The sequence below is a fragment of the Neoarius graeffei genome, chromosome 18 (assembly GCF_027579695.1).
Source record: "Neoarius graeffei isolate fNeoGra1 chromosome 18, fNeoGra1.pri, whole genome shotgun sequence".
Lineage (NCBI taxonomy): Eukaryota > Metazoa > Chordata > Actinopteri > Siluriformes > Ariidae > Neoarius > Neoarius graeffei.
This window is the reverse complement of record NC_083586.1, coordinates 60,557,500-60,576,030: the sequence shown is the minus strand read 5'-3', so window position 1 is coordinate 60,576,030 and position 18,531 is coordinate 60,557,500. Positions and strand designations below refer to the sequence as shown.

The 18,531-nt window shown below is 41.2% G+C and overlaps 1 protein-coding gene across 1 annotated transcript in view; it reads right to left on the bottom strand.

Moving 5' to 3' along the window:
- Positions 1-17,713, bottom strand: part of LOC132866382 (somatostatin receptor type 5) — a 57,232-nt gene extending 39,519 nt beyond the window's left edge. The window contains exons 1-2 of the mRNA XM_060899136.1: positions 17,424-17,713; positions 12,413-13,636 (exon numbers count right to left, since the gene is read on the bottom strand). Coding sequence (XP_060755119.1) covers positions 12,413-13,552 — 1,140 coding nt within the window. The 5' untranslated portion in view covers positions 13,553-13,636; positions 17,424-17,713. The remainder of the gene's footprint in view (positions 1-12,412; positions 13,637-17,423) is intronic.
- Positions 17,714-18,531: the final 818 nt, after the last annotated feature.

Here is an 18,531-nt window from a genome sequence, read left to right as displayed (position 1 = left end):
CACACTCACATTCACACCTACGGTCAATTTAGAGTCACCAGTTAACCTAACCTGCATGTCTTTGGACTGTGGGGGAAACCGGAGCACCCGGAGGAAACCCACGCAGACACGGGGAGAACATGCAAACTCCGCACAGAAAGGCCCTCGCCGGCCACGGGGCTCGAACCCAGGACCTTCTTGCTGTGAGGCGACAGCGCTAACCACTACACCAGTGGCGAATGTATTTATCATAAGTCATCTTTTCTAAAAATCCCTTTCTAGAAAAGCCAGAGTGTAAATAATGAGCACTTGCTTGTGACCAATAAAAATCAACTACAAAAATGACCAAATGAGCGCCAAGCTTTGACCAAGGCAGTGCGTCTTAATCGGTCTAGTGTGGTGGTGTAATTATCTCTGTGTGAAACAAACAATGATGAAGTTTTTTGGGCGGGCTTCTTCAAGCACTGAAGATGATTTAAGGGCTGAAACAGCCACAGGGGAGGAACACTCAGAGCTCCGACTGTCCCTGAGCACATCAGACAGTGTCAGTAATACAGGGGTTGGTAAAAACACTCAGACCCCTTACTGTCCCCGAGCACATCGGACAGTGTCAGTAATACAGGGGTCAGTGTAAAATAAAAAAAACAAACCCCACCACAGTGAAAGTGCTGTCAGCTGGCAAGCGACTGAAGGGAGCTATGTTTCGGGCAGCGTGGCCTGCTGAGTCCCCGTAGCGAATGTATGATGTAAAGTGCGGTGTCATTCTGTGTTCGGTTTGCAAATCAATGGGAAAATCAGATTCTTTCACTGTTGGTTGTTCTAAGATTGTTCTCGACTCTGTTCAATTGTAAATCAAATTTTGTGTTGAAGTAAAGGCTAAAGCAAGCCCTAATACCTCTTTTGAATAATTCTCTGCTAAAATAACCTTCATTAAGCTCAAACTAAAGAGGTTTATTTTAGCTTAATGGTGCACAGGGGACCCAAAATCAACTCTTTCTTATTAAAGTCTGGAGTGAAGACCCAAATTTTATATGTAATGGCAAGGCCTAGCTGTATCTGTACAAATATTTGAATTGTGCCAGTTTGGTTGGTATAAACCTGCATTAAGGTTGTATCCACTTTGATAAGTCGGTAACTATAAACCAGTATAAGGAACAGATCTTTATGAGGTATAGGGAGGAGGAATTACAATAACATTCTATTGATAATATAAGTGTATATATTTGTGTATGGGTACGTACGGATATATATATTTATATCATAATGAGTATTGTGTGTATGTATATATGTGTATATATATATATATATATATATATATGCATACTTATAAATAATATATATGCATAATATGCATAATTATGATATTATGGGTGTCTGTGTACGTATGGATATGTGTATAGTTATATGTATGTGTGTATATATATGTATATGTATGTACTGTATATATGTATTGTATGTGTGTATACAGTATATGTATAACATAAGTATCTGTATATATGATTTGATTTGGTCGATATTATACCATGTTGGTATGTTTTCTTTTTTGTTTGTTGCTTTTGTTTTCTTTTGTATATATAGTTTATGATGACGGAAAGTGACGTTTGATTAGTGGTGTTACAGAGGTTTAGGATTTGATCAGTTATTTACTTCTTCCTAATCCTTTCCGAACATTATTATGTTACTGCCTTGTGGCTACGCTATTCTGTTTGTTCATGATGATGTTTTGATTATTGCATTTTTAATTTTTTTTATCTTTCTTCTTTACTGTTCGGAATAAATCAATCAATCAATCAAAACTAAGAAAAAATACAGACTAACTGAAGAAAAAATAAGAAAAAGTGAAGAATACTTCTTTGATTTTTCAAGGAAAAAAGTGGAGAATATTTTTCAGAACCAAGGAGGAATGCTGGGTTGTTGTTTTTTTTTTATAATGCCATGATCAGAGAATAGCACCCACCATGAATTTCATCATGCATGGGTCATAACATGAAATATCCGAGCAAAACCATCTCTGGATTCTGGGATATTTTGCACAGTGATACATTACAGAAGTCCAGATGTAGCTGTAGATCATGAAACAACAATCCAGTGAGGAGGAAAAGCTCCTTGAGGAGACATGTGGAAGAAACCTTGAGAGGAACCAGACAGGTGAGAGACATTGTGGCAGGGTGTTGGAGTCTGGGTCAAGATGTGAAGTCAGTGTGTTCATTCATCTGTTTCTTTGTGCCTGTGGTCTCCAGGCCTCGTCCTACAGTGCCCTCGTGGATTTTTCGTCTATGGCCTTTAGCGAGGCAACACCTGCCGCTAAGTATTAATCTCACAATCCTTCCATCTCCCTATCCTGGGTAAGAGAACAACAAAACTGCCCTGCCATGCCGTGCTCACAGAACTACCTCCAGAATTACAGCCTCGCAGTGAACAACGTAAAGATTGAAATATGAAGATATCATTTATTAAAACTTTATAAGGTCATTTTTACAGGCCTAGATGTATAGTTTACAGTACAAACATTTCAAATGCAGATTTAAAGGTTTACAATACAAACACTTGCATGTTATTTACATCACCATATCTCAAACGTAAACAGTTTAAAGCTTAACTGGTCTTAAACTATAAAACTACTTTACAGTACAAAGGTTTAAAGAAGAAATACAGTGGGGCAAAAAAGTATTTAGTCAGCCATCAATTGTGCAAGTTCTCCCACTTAAAAAGATGAGAGAGGCCTGTAATTTTCATCATAGGTACACTTCAACTATGAGAGACAGAATGGGGGGAAAGAATCCAGGAAATCACATTGTAGGATTTTTAATGAATTAATTGGTAAATTCCTCGGTAAAATAAGTATTTGGTCACCTACAAACAAGCAAGATTTCTGGCTCTCACAGACCTGTAACTTCTTATTTAAAAGGCTCCTCTGTCCTCCACTCGTTACCTGTATTAATGGCACCTGTTTGAACTCGTTATCAGTATAAAAGACACCTGTCCGCAACCTCAAACAGTCACACTCCAAACTCCACTATGGCCAAGACCAAAGAGCTGTCAAAGGACACCAGAAACAAAATTGTAGACCTGCACCAGGCTGGGAAGACTGAATCTGCAATAGGTAAGCAGCTTGGTGTGAAGAAATCAACTGTGGGAGCAATTATTAGAAAATGGAAGACATACAAGACCACTGATAATCTCCCTCGATCTGGGGCTCCACGCAAGATCTCACCCCGTGGGGTCAAAATGATCACAAAAACGGTGAGCAAAAATCCCAGAACCACACGGGGGGACCTAGGGAATGACCTGCAGAGAGCTGGGACCAAAGTAACAAAGGCTACCATCAGTAACACACTACGCCGCCAGGGACTCAAATCCTGCAGTGCCAGACGTGTCCCCCTGCTTAAGCCAGTACATGTCCAGGCCCGTCTGAAGTTTGCTAGAGAGCATTTGGATGATCCAGAAGAGGATTGGGAGAATGTCATATGGTCAGATGAAACCAAAATAGAACTTTTTGGTAAAAACTCAACTTGTCGTGTTTGGAGGAGAAAGAATGCTGAGTTGCATCCAAAGAACACCATACCTACTGTGAAGCATGGGGGTGGAAACATCATGCTTTGGGGCTGTTTTTCTGCAAAGGGACCAGGACGACTGATCCGTGTAAAGGAAAGAATGAATGGGGCCATGTATCGTGAGATTTTGAGTGAAAACCTCCTTCCATCAGCAAGGGCATTGAAGATGAAACGTGGCTGGGTCTTTCAGCATGACAATGATCCCAAACACACCGCCCGGGCAACGAAGGAGTGGCTTCGTAAGAAGCATTTCAAGGTCCTGGAGTGGCCTAGCCAGTCTCCAGAGCTCAACCCCATAGAAAATCTTTGGAGGGAGTTGAAAGTCCGTGTTGCCCAGCGACAGCCCCAAAACATCACTGCTCTAGAGGAGATCTGCATGGAGGAATGGGCCAAAATACCAGCAACAGTGTGCGAAAACCTTGTGAAGACTTACGGAAAACGTTTGACCTCTGTCATTGCCAACAAAGGGTATATAACAAAGTACTGAGATGAACTTTTGTTATTGACCAAATACTTATTTTCCACCAAAATTTGCAAATAAATTCTTTAAAAATCAGACAGTGTGATTTTCTGGATTTTTTTTCTCATTTTGTCTCTCATAGTTGAAGTGTATCTATAATGAAAATTACAGGCCTCTCTCATCTTTTTAAGTGGGAGAACTTGCACAATTGGTGACTGACTAAATACTTTTTTGCCCCACTGTATAACTGTGAACATTAGCATTGAAAGTTAAGCTTACAATATTAACAGTAAAATATGAAGTTTAAAACTTTCAATGTAAAGTTTTTAATACAAACCTTTCCATATGTATAATTTACAGTATAAATGTTTTACTGTGATTTTTTTTTCATTTTACAGGAAAGTTTACACTTTAAAGGTATAAAGGTTTTAATGTGAAGATTCTTAAGATCACTGAATTGTATTATTATTTTACATCCACTGTAAAGTTTTTAATACAAAGTTTTACATATATAAAATTTACAGTAGGAACATTTTACTGTGATTTTTTTTTTCATTTTACAGGAAAGTTTAGACTTTAAAGTTTAAATATACTCTCAGTTGACACTCTAAATATTTTAATGTGGAGATTCTGAAGATCACTGAATTGTATTATTATTTGACATCCAATGTAAAGTTTACAATATGAACTGCAAAATATAAAGTATAACCATGTAAATGTAAAGTTTACATGTTTACACATTTTTACATAGTGTTAATATTTTAATGGGATATTTTCAGCTTAAAGGTTTAAATATGAACTTTATGAATACATGCTAAGTTTTAGTGGGTGTGTTATGCTATATACATATGTTTAAATGTAAAGTTTACATGTTTACACAGTTTTACACATATATAGTTAGTCTTAACATTTTTAATGTGATGTTTTCAGCTTCAGGTTTAAATATGAACTTTACATTATTCTAAGTTTTAGTGTGTGGTTTATACGTAAAGTTTATATACCGTAATTACGCTCTGAATGAAAGATTTTTCACCTTAAAGTGTCATAGGTCAATTTTATAGTATAAAATTTCAATCTTTTTAAATTACTAAATAGCTAATGTTATAATGATTTAACTTTTTGTGAATTGAGGCATTCAAACAAAAAATATATACAAGTTGCACTGTAAAGATTTTAATGTCAAGTTTATAGTATGAAATTTTACACTATGAAGAATACGCTGTCAAATTTAAATGTAAAATTAATACAGTAAAGGTTTACATAAATATTTATAAAATGCATTGTTTTGATGCCTAAGGAAGTGAAACATTACTTAATATGAGGCTTACAGGATAAAGATTTAAATGCAATTTTTAAAATGATTTTATGTAAAGTTTACAGCATAAAGACTGAAATGCAAAGTTAGTTTTAAATGTAACATTTCATCTTAAAGGTTTAAATATTTAATTTAGACGATCATTTAAATGTAAAATTATTCAACTCACAATAAACAATTTAATATTGAGAATTACAGTGTGAAGCGTGAAGATTAAATGCTAAGTTTACTTTGTAAACAGTAAGAGTGAGGTTTACACTGTAAAGTTTAATTTACAAAACGTTAAATACAAGATGAACATTACATCTGAGTTATAGCTACCTTATAAAAACTTCATATATCATACTTTTTTTCTATAAACATTTATATGTGAAGTTATATTATAAAGGTTTACATTACAAAGAATTAATGTTTCCTGAGACCAGAATGGACTTTAATGTAAATTAGACCACAGGTGCCAGAGTGCCTGTTCTTTTTGTCCGAGTTTGTAATAAAGTGAAGGTGATGAATGGTGTGTGCTTTTCCCTCGTGTCCTTTTCCTGCAGCCGGTTAACCGTCAGGAAATTTACGCTCAAATGATGCTTAAGTGACACAAAACCTTCAGAGCTAGAATGAGATTTACCATGCAGTGCTGTATCAGATAAGGTAAGGGGTCTAAATAAGGGCATGTCACCAGTGTGAGAGGGCGCACACACACACACACACACAATCGAAACCCCCCTACCTCCCAATTCCAGTACAATCATGAGAACTAAGTGGGCGTTTACAGGATTACAGTGACACTTTATACATGGCATTCAAGCACAATGGCTTAGAGACAGAGCTAGAAAAACACCACACACACATTCTTCAAGTGCGTAACTCACAGGTACAAAGTATTGGCCCCTCTTTACTCCTCTCTCAATGGAAAATGGCACATGACTACCAACGGGCAGGTATTCATTTACTTGGTTGACCCTTTTTTTGACATTGACGTGTACTCCAGATTTGTGTTATGTACACAAACATCACTATTATTTTGTCCACAAACACACATCAATATGTACACACCCACCCACACAGTAGATGAACGGACGTTGTACAGACACGGGTGAGAGCTCCTGGCTGATCCGCACACAATCATATGTACATATATGGCCCATATGATATATATACTAGTGCATCTCAAAAAATTAGAATATTGTGAAAAAGTTCAATATTTTCCATCAGTTATTTAAGAAAGTGAAAATGTTATCGACTCATTACACATAAACTAAAATGTTTCAAGCATTTTTCTATTTTAATTTTAATCAGTATGGCATACAGTACAAAAACATTAAAAAAAACATCTCAAAATATTAGAATATTTCATTTTGAGTTTCAGCAAAACAGTATGAACACAGTGTATCTCTCGGTCTAGTTCAGTACACACAACCACAATCATGGGGAAGACTGCTGACTTGACTGCTGTCCAGAAGATGATCACTGATGCCCTCCACAAGGAGGGTAAGCCACAAAAGGTCATTGCTGAAAAGGTTGGCTGGAAAAGGTGTACAAGCAACAGGGATGGCCGCAGTCTTGAGAGGATTGTCAAGAAAAATTGATTCAAGAACTTGGGAGAGCTTCACAAGGAGTGGACTGAGGCTGGTGTCAGTGTATCAAGACCCATCACGAACAGACATCTTCAAGAAAGGGGATACAACTTTCACATTCCTAATATCGAGCTACTCCTGAGCCAGAGACAATGTCAGAAGTGTCTTATCTGGGCTAAGGAGAGAAAGAAATGGACTGTTGCTCAGTGGTCCAAAGTCCTCTTTTCAGATGAAAGTACATTTTGCATTTAATTTGGAAATCACGGTTCTAGAGTCTGGAGGAAGAGTGGAGAGGCACAGAATCCAAGGTGTTTGAAGCCCAGTGTGAAGTTTCGACAGTCTGTGATGATTTGGGGTGCCATGTCATCTGCTGGTGTTGGTGCACTGTATTTTATCAAGTCCAAAGTCAACACAGCCATCTACCAGGAGATTTTAGAGCACTTCATGCTTCCATCTGCTGACGAGCTTTTTGGAGATGCTGATTTCCTTTTCCAGCAGGACTTAGCACCTACCCACAGTGCCAAAACTACTACCAAATGGTTTGCTGACCATGATATTACTGTGTTTGATTGGCCAGCCAACTTGCCTGACCTGAACCCCATAGAGAATCTATGGGGTATTGTCAAGAGGAAACACCCAACCCAAAAATACAGATACGCTGAAGGCCACTATCAAAGCAACCTGGGCTTCAATAACACCTCAGCAGTGCCACAGACTGATCACCTCCATGCCACACTGCATTGATAAGGTAATTCATGGTAAAGGAGCCCCAACCAAGTACTGAGTGTATAAATGAATATACTTTTCAGAAGTTGGACATTTCTGTATTGTAAATCCTTTTTTGATTGATCTTAGGGAATATTCTAATAATTTGAGATACTGGATTTCTGATTTTCATGAGCTAGAAGCCATCTCATCTCATTATCTGTAGCCGCTTTATCCTGTTCTACAGGGTTGCAGGCAAGCTGGAGCCTATCCCAGCTGACTACGGGCGAAAGGCGGGGTACACCCTGGACAAGTCGCCAGGTCATCACAGGGCTGACACATAGACACAGACAACCATTCACACTCACATTCACACCTACGGTCAATTTAGAGTCACCAGTTAACCTAACCTGCATGTCTTTGGACTGTGGGGGAAACCGGAGCACCCGGAGGAAACCCACGCAGAGAACATGCAAACTCCGTACAGAAAGGCCCTCGCCGGCCACGGGGCTCAAACCCGCATCTTCTTGCTGTGAGGCAATGGCGCTAACCACTACACCACCGTGCCGCCCAGCTATAAGCCATAATCATCAAAATTAAAACAAAAAAGGCTTTAAATATTTCACTTTACATGTAATGAATATAGAATATATGAAAGTTTACCTTTTTGAATTAAATTATGAAAAAAAGGAACTTTTTCATGGTATTCTAATTTTTTGAGATGCACTAATATATACATACATACACACATATATATATATATATATATATATATATATATATATATATATATATATATATGGGCGGCATGGTGGTGTAGTGGTTAGCGCTGTCGCCTCACAGCAAGAAGGTCCTGGGTTCGAGCCCCAGGGCCGGCGAGGGCCTTTCTGTGTGGAGTTTGCATGTTCTCCCCGTGTCCGCGTGGGTTTCCTCCGGGTGCTCCGGTTTCCCCCACAGTCCAAAGACATGCAGGTTAGGTTAACTGGTGACTCTAAATTGACCATAGGTGTGAATGTGAGTGTGAATGGTTGTCTGTGTCTATGTGTCAGCCCTGCGATGACCTGGCGACTTGTCCAGGGTGTACCCCGCCTTTCGCCCATAGTCAGCTGGGATAGGCTCCAGCTTGCCTGCGACCCTGTAGAACAGGATAAAGCGGCTAGAGATAATGAGATTATATATATATATATATATATATATATATATATATATATATATATGTAGACATGAGTGTTTTACTGGGAAATTCGCCACTCGTATTTTTCATCCGAGCTCCATCCGGGACATGGAGAACCAAACCGTGGCATAATTCTCTATATGTCGCTCATGAGGAAATCGATGAAGTCGTTGTTTTGATAAATTTGAGGACTTTTTTTTTTGTGAATGTGTCGATATAATAAAAAGAAACTCACACGTTGGTTTGAAGATATGAAGTTTATCTTCTCGTGTTGAAAAACTTGCATTCTTCAAGCGAAATACATCACGGATCTAAGGGACATATTTAAATAATATTGGCTGGCATTGAGTGGTAGATCAGATATATTCCATTCAGTGTGCATGATACTGAACGAGTCGAAGACGAGTAACTGAATGGAATATATCTGATATAACACGAAAAAAAGCCAGCCAATATTATTATTATTTTCCATACACATTCCTTTCGGGCGTTCAGTGCAGCTTTCTCTTTCAAAATTCTCTCAAAATCTTCTATATTTCATGAAGCAAACCTGGCAGCCATGTTTGTTTACAAATTGTCCCAGTCGCTCACTCGCTAGTGCGGAAGTTTTACATCTCTGAAGTGTGACGTCATGTTGTCTTGACAACTATGGAATCAATTTTGTGCCAAAATGTTCATACAATACTTTTGAAATATCAAACAAAAACGACAAATCAAACTACAAAAAAAACAAAAAAAGTCCATTTTTTTTTAGACTGGCAAACAAATTATTCGTGTAATCGTGCAAAATATCAGTCTATTACTCTTCAGAAACCTTTTATTTTTGTTCTGCATCTTTCTCAGTTTTGTTTGGCGTAATTTATTTTGGTTGCGATTCCAGCTTTCTCGTTTGCGCTCCCTGACTTTTTGCTTGCAGTTTTGGCACAAACTTCCCATGTGGGTGGGCTGTCCAGGAATGCATTCCCATTGGCTAACTTGTGTTTGACTGACAGCTACGCTCAGCCATTCCCCCGGAAGCTGTTGCGGCCATTTCCTACTCGGATTCTGGCGGACTGTTTGACGAGTGACCGATCCATTGACTGTAAACAAGGGTCGAGTGGACTTCAGTGGCGACTATGATATTGAATTTACACTTTGTTGAATTAATTCAGTATCATAGTCGCCACTGAAGTCCACTCGATCCTTGTTTACCGTCAATGGATCGGTCACTCGCCAAACAGTCCGCCAGAATCCGAGTAGGGAATGGCTGAGCGTAGCTGTCAGTCAAACACAAGTTACCCAATGGGAATGCATTCCTGGACAGCCCGCCCATGAGCAAAAAGTCAGGGAGCGGCAAACGAGAAAGCTGGAATCGCAACCAAAATAAATTACGTCAAACAAAACTGAGAAAGACGCGGAACAAAAATAAAAGGTTTCTGAAGAGTAATAGACTGATATTTTGCACGATTACACGAATAATTAGTTTGCCAGTCTAAAAAAAATTGACTTTTTTTGTTTTTTTGTATTTTGATTTGTCGTTTTTGTTTGATATTTCAAAAGTATTGTATGAACATTTTGGCACAAAATTGATTCCATAGACAACCATGCAATATCGTAAACCATATTCAATGCTCATTCTCCACTGGACAGAGTCATGTAATGCACGTAGGATAAGCGATATGCTAACAATATTGCATGCTATAAGACCAAATGAATGAAACCCACTAGAAGGGAATAGAGCGCATGATTTTATTCCATTGAAAAAGTGTCCTGTATGGATAATGTTTCCTGATATTTCACTCCGATCACGTCACTACCCCGCTGTGCTGTCAAAATGTCGAGCCAGTTCAAAATTAAAATTATTTTCATTAACTTGCGTTTTTGTTTTGTTTTTTGTGGACGTACCCATATAATACGAAGAACATTACACGGTGGTGCAAAGATACAGTATGAAGCTTGTCTTCATGTTCACTTCACTCACTCATGAAACACTCAAAGATAAACTTCATATCTTTGCACAACCGTATAATATCTGCTAAAAATACTCACTGTCCACTTGATTCGGAATTAGGAACACATGTACACCTACAGATTCATGCAGTTCTCTCGTCAGCCAATCATGTGGCAGCAGGACAGCGCACAAAATCACGCGGATTCACGGAATCACAGGTTCGGTTAACGTTCACATCGAACATCAGAATGAAGGAAAAATTATCTTCATTCTGATGTTTGAACATTGTCAACATTAACCGAAGCTCTTGATCTGTATGATTTTATGCATCGCGCTGCTGCAACACGATTGGCCGATTAGATAGCTTCGGGTGTACAGGTGTTCTTAATAAAGTGGACATTGAGTATACATTACACACACACGCATCTTAGATACATAATCTCCACACCGTATACACATACAGTGATGTTATGGACACACACGCTCGAGTTCTTCTGACGTCAAACGAGTTAGTCTTCAAAGGGCCATCAAGATAAGGCAACAGCTTTAAACAAGGGCGTGTTATCTGTTTAAGGGACACATGCACACGTGCGCACACACACACGTACACACACAGTGACTATGTCTGCATACACTCACTATTCCTACATGTACGTTCTGAGTTCGATACCCCTTCATCCACACACACACAGCTTCGGTTAGATCTGATTAGCCGATTAGTCTTCATCATGTGACATCAAAGTTAGCTGATATGTACAGCATAATAGCGTTATCTAACTTGCTAGCAAACCTGGCTACTGGTTTACTTAACATTCCACAACATTAGCTAAGCTGCTACCAAATTTAGCAACCTATATTGCAAAATGGTTAGCATAAGTAACAGCTAGCTACTTTTTAGCTGCTAGCTAGCTTGATAGCGAAGCAGACAAACTCAGAGACTGTTTTCTAAAACGGTTGATTTAACTTGCTTGGAAAACTCGAAAAGCTATCTGGTTTTTTTCACAGATAATGTTAGATAGCTTGCTAATGAACATGAGTTGAATTACACAATACAATAATTTAGCTAGCACATTTGGCTAGTTGATGTTAGAGAGCTATTCATGGAGCGGTGCAGGTAATATTAGCTAGCTACTTAGCTGGATATGGTTAGCGGTATAGCTAGGAAGCTAGGCAGCTGATCTACTTTTGCCAAACTAATAATATTGTGTAAATAAAATTAGCATTTTGTTCTAGGGGTGGCACGGTGGTGTAGTGGTTAGCGCTGTCGCCTCACAGCAAGAAGGTCCAGGTTCGAGTCCCATGGCCGGCGAGGGCCTTTCTGTGTGGAGTTTGCATGTTCTCCCCGTGGGTTTCCTCCGGGTGCTCCGGTTTCCCCCACAGTCCAAAGACATGCAGGGTAGGTTAACTGGTGACTCTAAATTGACCGTAAGTGTGAATGGTTGTCTGTGTCTATGTGTCAGCCCTGTGATGACCTGGCGACTTGTCCAGGGTGTACCCTGCCTTTCGCCCGTAGTCAGCTGGAATAGGCTCCAGCTTGCCTGCGACCCTGTAGGACAGGATAAAGCGGCTAGAGATAATGAGATGAGTATTTTGTTCTCAGCCAAAAAAGTGAGAAGAAAATAACGTTGTGATAGAAAAATGATCAAGTAGGTGATTGGTTGTATCAAGTTTCCCTGAAGCTCCACCCACTTGGGCACACTGTTTGTGTGTGTGAGTGTGAGTACCTGGCAGTTCTGCACATGCCCGTTGAAGTGGTCGCTCCTCACTGGAAGGAAGCCATCGACTGCGCTTGTCCTGTCAGTGCGTGGCACGCTCGGCTCCCCGTCCTCTATGCCATTGGCCCTGCACAAACACAGCACCTTCCGGAAACTCTGCCTAAAGTTATCAGACAGGAAGCCGTAGAGTACTGGGTTGGCGCAGCTGTTGGCGTACGTGAGGCTGACTGGGAAGAAGTAGACGCCCACCGTGACGCTGTTCTCGGGTAGGTGGAATATGAGGTTGATGATGTTGATCGTATAGAAGGGCAGCCAGCAGAGCACAAATGCCACCACGATGACCACCACCATGCGTGTTACCTTGCGCTCGGAGCGGCGGCGCCTCCCCAATCCAGTCCGTGCTCCTGAAGCCTTCACCCGCACCACGATGAGCACGTAGCACACGCATATCACGAGCAAAGGTGCAAAGAAGCCAAGCACCGACGTGTAGAGGATGAACGCCACTGGCCAAACGGCGTGTGGCTCTGGCCAGCTCATGTTGCAGGAATTGAAGCTGTCCTGAACGTCGGAGAAGATCACCACCGGCAGCACCACAATGAACGATATGGCCCACACTGCAGTGCTTACCACTTTAGCCACACGAGGTTGGCGCCACCTGCTGGAGCGGAGAGGATGAACGACGGCCAGGTACCGATCAATGCTCATCACCGTGAGGCAGAAGACGCTCGTGAACTGGTTGAGCGAATCTATCGTCATGACCACACGGCACAGGAAGGATCCAAACGGCCAGTACGAAAGGACGTTCTGCGTGCTCATGAACGGCAGGCTCAGGATGTAGAGCTCATCAGCCACGGCCAGGTTCAGAATGTAGATGTTGGTCACAGTCTTCATCTTGACGTACCGCAGCACCACGTAGATGGCCAGCGTATTGCCGATGATTCCGACGACAAACACGATCGCCGAGATGGCTGCTGTCATCACCATGCTGCTGCTGAAAAATGGCATGGTCTGATTCAACATGCTGTGTGACTGATTGTCCATCGTCCTCGACATTACCGGAGTCAAAGGCGTTCCGAATTTGAATTCCGATGTGTTAAAGCTCCCCATGAGGGGATCTTCTACCTGGCTCCATACCCCCCCTGGCTCCATGTATAGCAGGAGATGGAGGGAGTCCGGGAATGAAGGAAGGATGTGAGTGGAGAAGCGAAGTGTTTGACGTTGGCTGGTTTAGTTCTGTGAAAAGACAGAAAGAACGAGAGAATGAGACTGACGCTGTGAGAGAGCGAGTGAGTGAAAGTGTGAGGTCCAAAACACCCACTGCACAGATTTCACTTGCTTTCAATGCAGCGTTAGTCAGTGTTGTGATTCAGTGGAGGAGGCTCACAAAGCAATCGCTGAACAGACCCAAGACGACACCCAAGCAGTGGTGCCATCTATCAGCTATCCAGTTTGTCCTCTTGAACACCTGAGTAGAAATCTACTTTCTATTTTGTGTTGTTGTTGGGTTTTTTTTTTACCCACATCACCAAGAAACTGCTCTGTGCTTAATTCTCTGCCTCTGATATCAGTTTGGTTATTCCAAAAATACATAGCTTACATATTTCAACTGAAGATCCAGTTTGATTAGTAGGACTTGTGTGTGAAGAAAAATTAAACGCTAAAACCCTGCAGTTCTTTAGCGTCTCGGAAAATGTAAGGACTGCCGTCCTCACAAAAAAAGGCTTCACAATGGATCTGGTCGATATAACACAACAAAAATAAACACGTGATAACAAAGAGGAATCTTTCCAACCCACTGCGGATGATCACAGGAATAAACACTGAATGATGAACAACAAACACACACACACACACGTTGTTAATGTAACGCTTAAAAAAAAGGTGACTTCACACATATTGGGTCCAACTGGACACAAATAAATAAATATTGAAATAAAAAATTCAATACTTCAGGTTTTAACACAACACTCTCAGAGGGACTCAGTGTTAATTCAGCTGCGATGCTCGGACAGCTCCTCCTGTGCTCCTGGTGTTCATGCGCTGATGGAAAGGAAGGACACGTGTACGTGATCAGGTGTTAAAGTTAATCCAACACTATGAGGTGTTTGTTCTACATTCTAGGTGTTAATGGAACACTGTTAATGTTAATGTAACACTCCTACTGTATGCTGTAGGTGTTAACTGCAGTCTGGGTGTTAATGCAACACCAAGTGTAAGAGACACTTCTACACTTTACTCAGGAGGAGTTAATCATTCTACTGGACTTGTTCATGCAACTCGTTAGGAGTCATTTCTATACTGCAGGTTTTAATTCTACTCCAGGTGTTGAGGTGTTAATAGGTTGTAGGTGTTAGTAGGTGTTAGTAGGTGTTGAGGTGTTAGTAAGTGTGTAGGTGTTAGTAGGTTGTAGGTGTTAGTAGGTGTTAGTAAGTGTGTAGGTGTTAGTAGGTTGTAGGTGTTAGTAGGTGTTAGTAAGTGTGTAGGTGTTAGTAGGTTGTAGGTGTTAGTAGGTGTTAGTAGGTGTTGAGGTGTTAGTAAGTGTGTAGGTGTTAGTAGGTTGTAGGTGTTAGTAGGTGTTAGTAAGTGTGTAGGTGTTAGTAGGTTGTAGGTGTTAGTAGGTGTTAGTAAGTGTGTAGGTGTTAGTAGGTGTTAGTAGGTGTTGAGGTGTTAGTAAGTGTGTAGGTGTTAGTAGGTTGTAGGTGTTAGTAGGTGTTAGTAAGTGTGTAGGTGTTTGTAGGTTGTAGGTGTTAGCAGGTGTTGAGGTGTTAGTAGGTGTTAGTAGGTTGTAGGTGTTAGTAGGTGTTGAGGTGTTAGTAGGTGTTAGTAGTTGTTGAGGTGTTAATAGGTTTTGGTGTTAGCAGGTGTTGAGGTGTTAGTAGGTGTTAGTAGGTTGTAGGTGTTAGTAGGTGTTGAGGTGTTAGTAGGTGTTAGTAGTTGTTGAGGTGTTAATAGGTTTTGGTGTTAGTAAGTGTTGAGGTGTTAGTAGGTTTTGAGGTGTTAGTAAGTGTTGAGGTGTTAGTAGGTGTTAGTAAGTGTGAAGGTGTTGCAGGTGTTGAGATGTTAGTAGGTGTTAGTAAGTGTGAACGTGTTGCAGGTGTTGAGATGTTAGTAGGTGTTAGTAAGTGTGAAGGTGTTGCAGGTGTTGAGATGTTAGTAAGTGTTAGTAAATGTGTAGGTGTTAGTAGGTTATAGGTGTTAGTAGGTTTTGAGGTGTTAATAGGTTTTGGTGTTAGTAGGTGTTAGTAGGTGTGAAGGTGTTAGTAGGTGTTGTAGGTGTTAGTAAGTGTTGAGGTGTTAGAAGGTGTTGAGGTGATAGTAGGTGTTAATAAGTGTGAAGGTGTTGCAGGTGTTGTAGGTGTTAGTAAGTGTTGAGATGTTGAGGTGTTAGTAGGTGTTAGTAGGTATTGTAGGTGTTAGTAAATGTTGAGGTGTTAGTAGGTGTTGAGGTGTCAGTAGGTGTTGAGGTGTTAGTAGGTGTTAGTAAGTGTGCAGTTGTTAGTAGGTTGTAGGTGTTAGTAGGTATTGAGGTCTTAGTAGGTTGTAGGTGTTAGTAGGTGCTGAGGTGTTAGTAGGTGCTGAGGTGTTAGTAAGTGTGAAGGTGTTAAGTGTTGAGGTGTTAGTAGGTGTTGAGATGTTACTAAGTGTTGAGGTGTTAGTAGGTGTTAGTAGGTGTTGAGGTGTTAATAGGTGTTAGTAGGTGTTGAGGTGTTAGTAAGTGCTGAGGTGTTAGTAGGTGTTGAGGTGTTAGTAGGTGTTAGTAAGTGTGAAGGTGTTGCAGGTGTTGAGATGTTAGTAGGTGTTAGTAAGTGTGAAGGTGTTGCAGGTGTTGAGATGTTAGTAAGTGTTAGTAAATGTGTAGGTGTTAGTAGGTTATAGGTGTTAGTAGGTTTTGAGGTGTTAATAGGTTTTGGTGTTAGTAGGTGTTAGTAGGTGTGAAGGTGTTAGTAGGTGTTGTAGGTGTTAGTAAGTGTTGAGGTGTTAGAAGATGTTGAGGTGATAGTAGGTGTTAATAAGTGTAAAGGTGTTGCAGGTGTTGAGATGTTAGTAGGTGTTAATAAGTGTGAAGGTGTTGAGATGTTAGTAGGTGTTGATAAGTATGAAGGTGTTGCAGGTGTTGAGATGTTAGTAGGTGTTGATAAGTGTGAAGGTGTTGCAGGTGTTGAGATGTTAGTAGGTGTTGATAAGTGTGAAGGTGTTGCAGGTGTTGAGATGTTAGTAGGTGTTAATAAGTGTGAAGGTGTTGCAGGTGTTGAGATGTTAGTAGATGTTGATAAGTGTGAAGGTGTTGCAGGTGTTGAGATTTTAGTAGGTGTTAATAAGTGTGAAGGTGTTGAGATGTTAGTAGGTGTTGATAAGTATGAAGGTGTTGCAGGTGTTGAGATGTTAGTAGGTGTTAATAAGTGTGAAGGTGTTGCAGGTGTTGAGATGTTAGTAGATGTTGATAAGTGTGAAGGTGTTGCAGGTGTTGAGATGTTAGTAGGTGTTAATAAGTGTGAAGGTGTTGAGATGTTAGTAGGTGTTGATAAGTATGAAGGTGTTGCAGGTGTTGAGATGTTAGTAGGTGTTGATAAGTGTGAAGGTGTTGCAGGTGTTGAGATGTTAGTAGGTGTTGATAAGTGTGAAGGTGTTGCAGGTGTTGAGATGTTAGTAGATTTTGATAAGTATGAAGGTGTTGCAGGTGTTGAGATGTTAGTAGATTTTGATAAGTATGAAGGTGTTGCAGGTGTTGAGATGTTAGTAGGTGTTAAGTGTGAAGGTGTTGCAGGTGTTGAGATGTTAGTAGGTGTTGATACGTGTGAAGGTGTTGCAGGTGTTGAGATGTGAAGGTAACAGTATCTGTGATATGATCATTCAGCACTGGAGGTGTTTATTCTGCTCGGGAAGAACATTCCGTGCTGTAGAAACTCGTGCTGTACAATATGTGTTGCACATTCCAGTCTATCAATGCACGCGCGCGCGCACACACACACACACACACACAGAGAGAGAGAGAGAGAGAGAGAGAGAGAGAGAGACCTACATGATGATGATGATGATGAAGATGAATTCGCCCGGACGCTCTCGCGCTCTCTCCCCAGGTCCGGCGATTCATTCAAGCGCGCGCGCCAAACCCGTCAAACCGAGCGCATAATCCCGGCCGGGAGTGGGAGTGAGTGGGAGTGGGAGTGAGGGACCCGGCGCGTCGGGAGCAGGCAGGACTCAGACAGTCTGGGGGATGAGTGATGGTGTGGATTTCCGTCTTGCTGTAATCGGTGAAGTCCCAGGCTCTGGAATCCGGAGTGAGCGCGCGCGCGGTCTGTGGAGCGTCTTCAAGCCTGGACGGGTGCGCGTGTGCGTGCGTGGGTAAAGGGGGCGTGTACTAAACTCTGTACCGAGGTGCTTCAGTGCGCGCGCAGAGAGAGAGAGAGATGTAGAGAGAGAGTGTGAGTTTGGGAAGGAGCGAGAGAGAGATGTAGAGAGAGAGAGTTTGGGAATGAGCAAGAGAGAGATGGAGAGAGAGAGTGGGAATGAGTGTGTGAGTGTGTGAGTTTGGGAAGGAGCGAGAGAGATGTAGAGAGAGAGAGGGATGGAGACAGGAGAGAGAGAGAGAGTTTGGGAGTGAGCGAGAGAGATGGAGAGAGAGATGGAGACAGGTACAGAGAGAGAGAGTTTGGGAATGAACAAGAGAGAGATGTAGAGAGAGAGATGGAAACAGGGAGAGAGAGAGTTTGGGAATGAGCGAGAGAGAGAGAGATGTAGAGAGAGAGAGTTTGAGAATGAACAAGAGAGAGATGTAGAGAGAGAGATGGAAACAGGGAGAGAGAGAGTTTGGGAATGAGCGAGAGAGAGAGATGTAGAGAGAGAGAGTTTGAGAATGAACAAGAGAGAGATGTAGAGAGAGAGATGGAAACAGGGAGAGAGAGAGTTTGGGAATGAGCGAGAGAGAGAGATGTAGAGAGAGAGAGTTTGGGAATGAACAAGAGAGAGATGTAGAGAGAGAGATGGAGACAGGTACAGAGAGAGAGAGTTTGGGAATGAACAAGAGAGATGTAGAGAGAGAGATGGAAACAGGGAGAGAGAGAGTTTGGGAATGAGCGAGAGAGAGAGAGATGTAGAGAGAGAGAGTTTGGGAATGAGCGAGAGAGAGA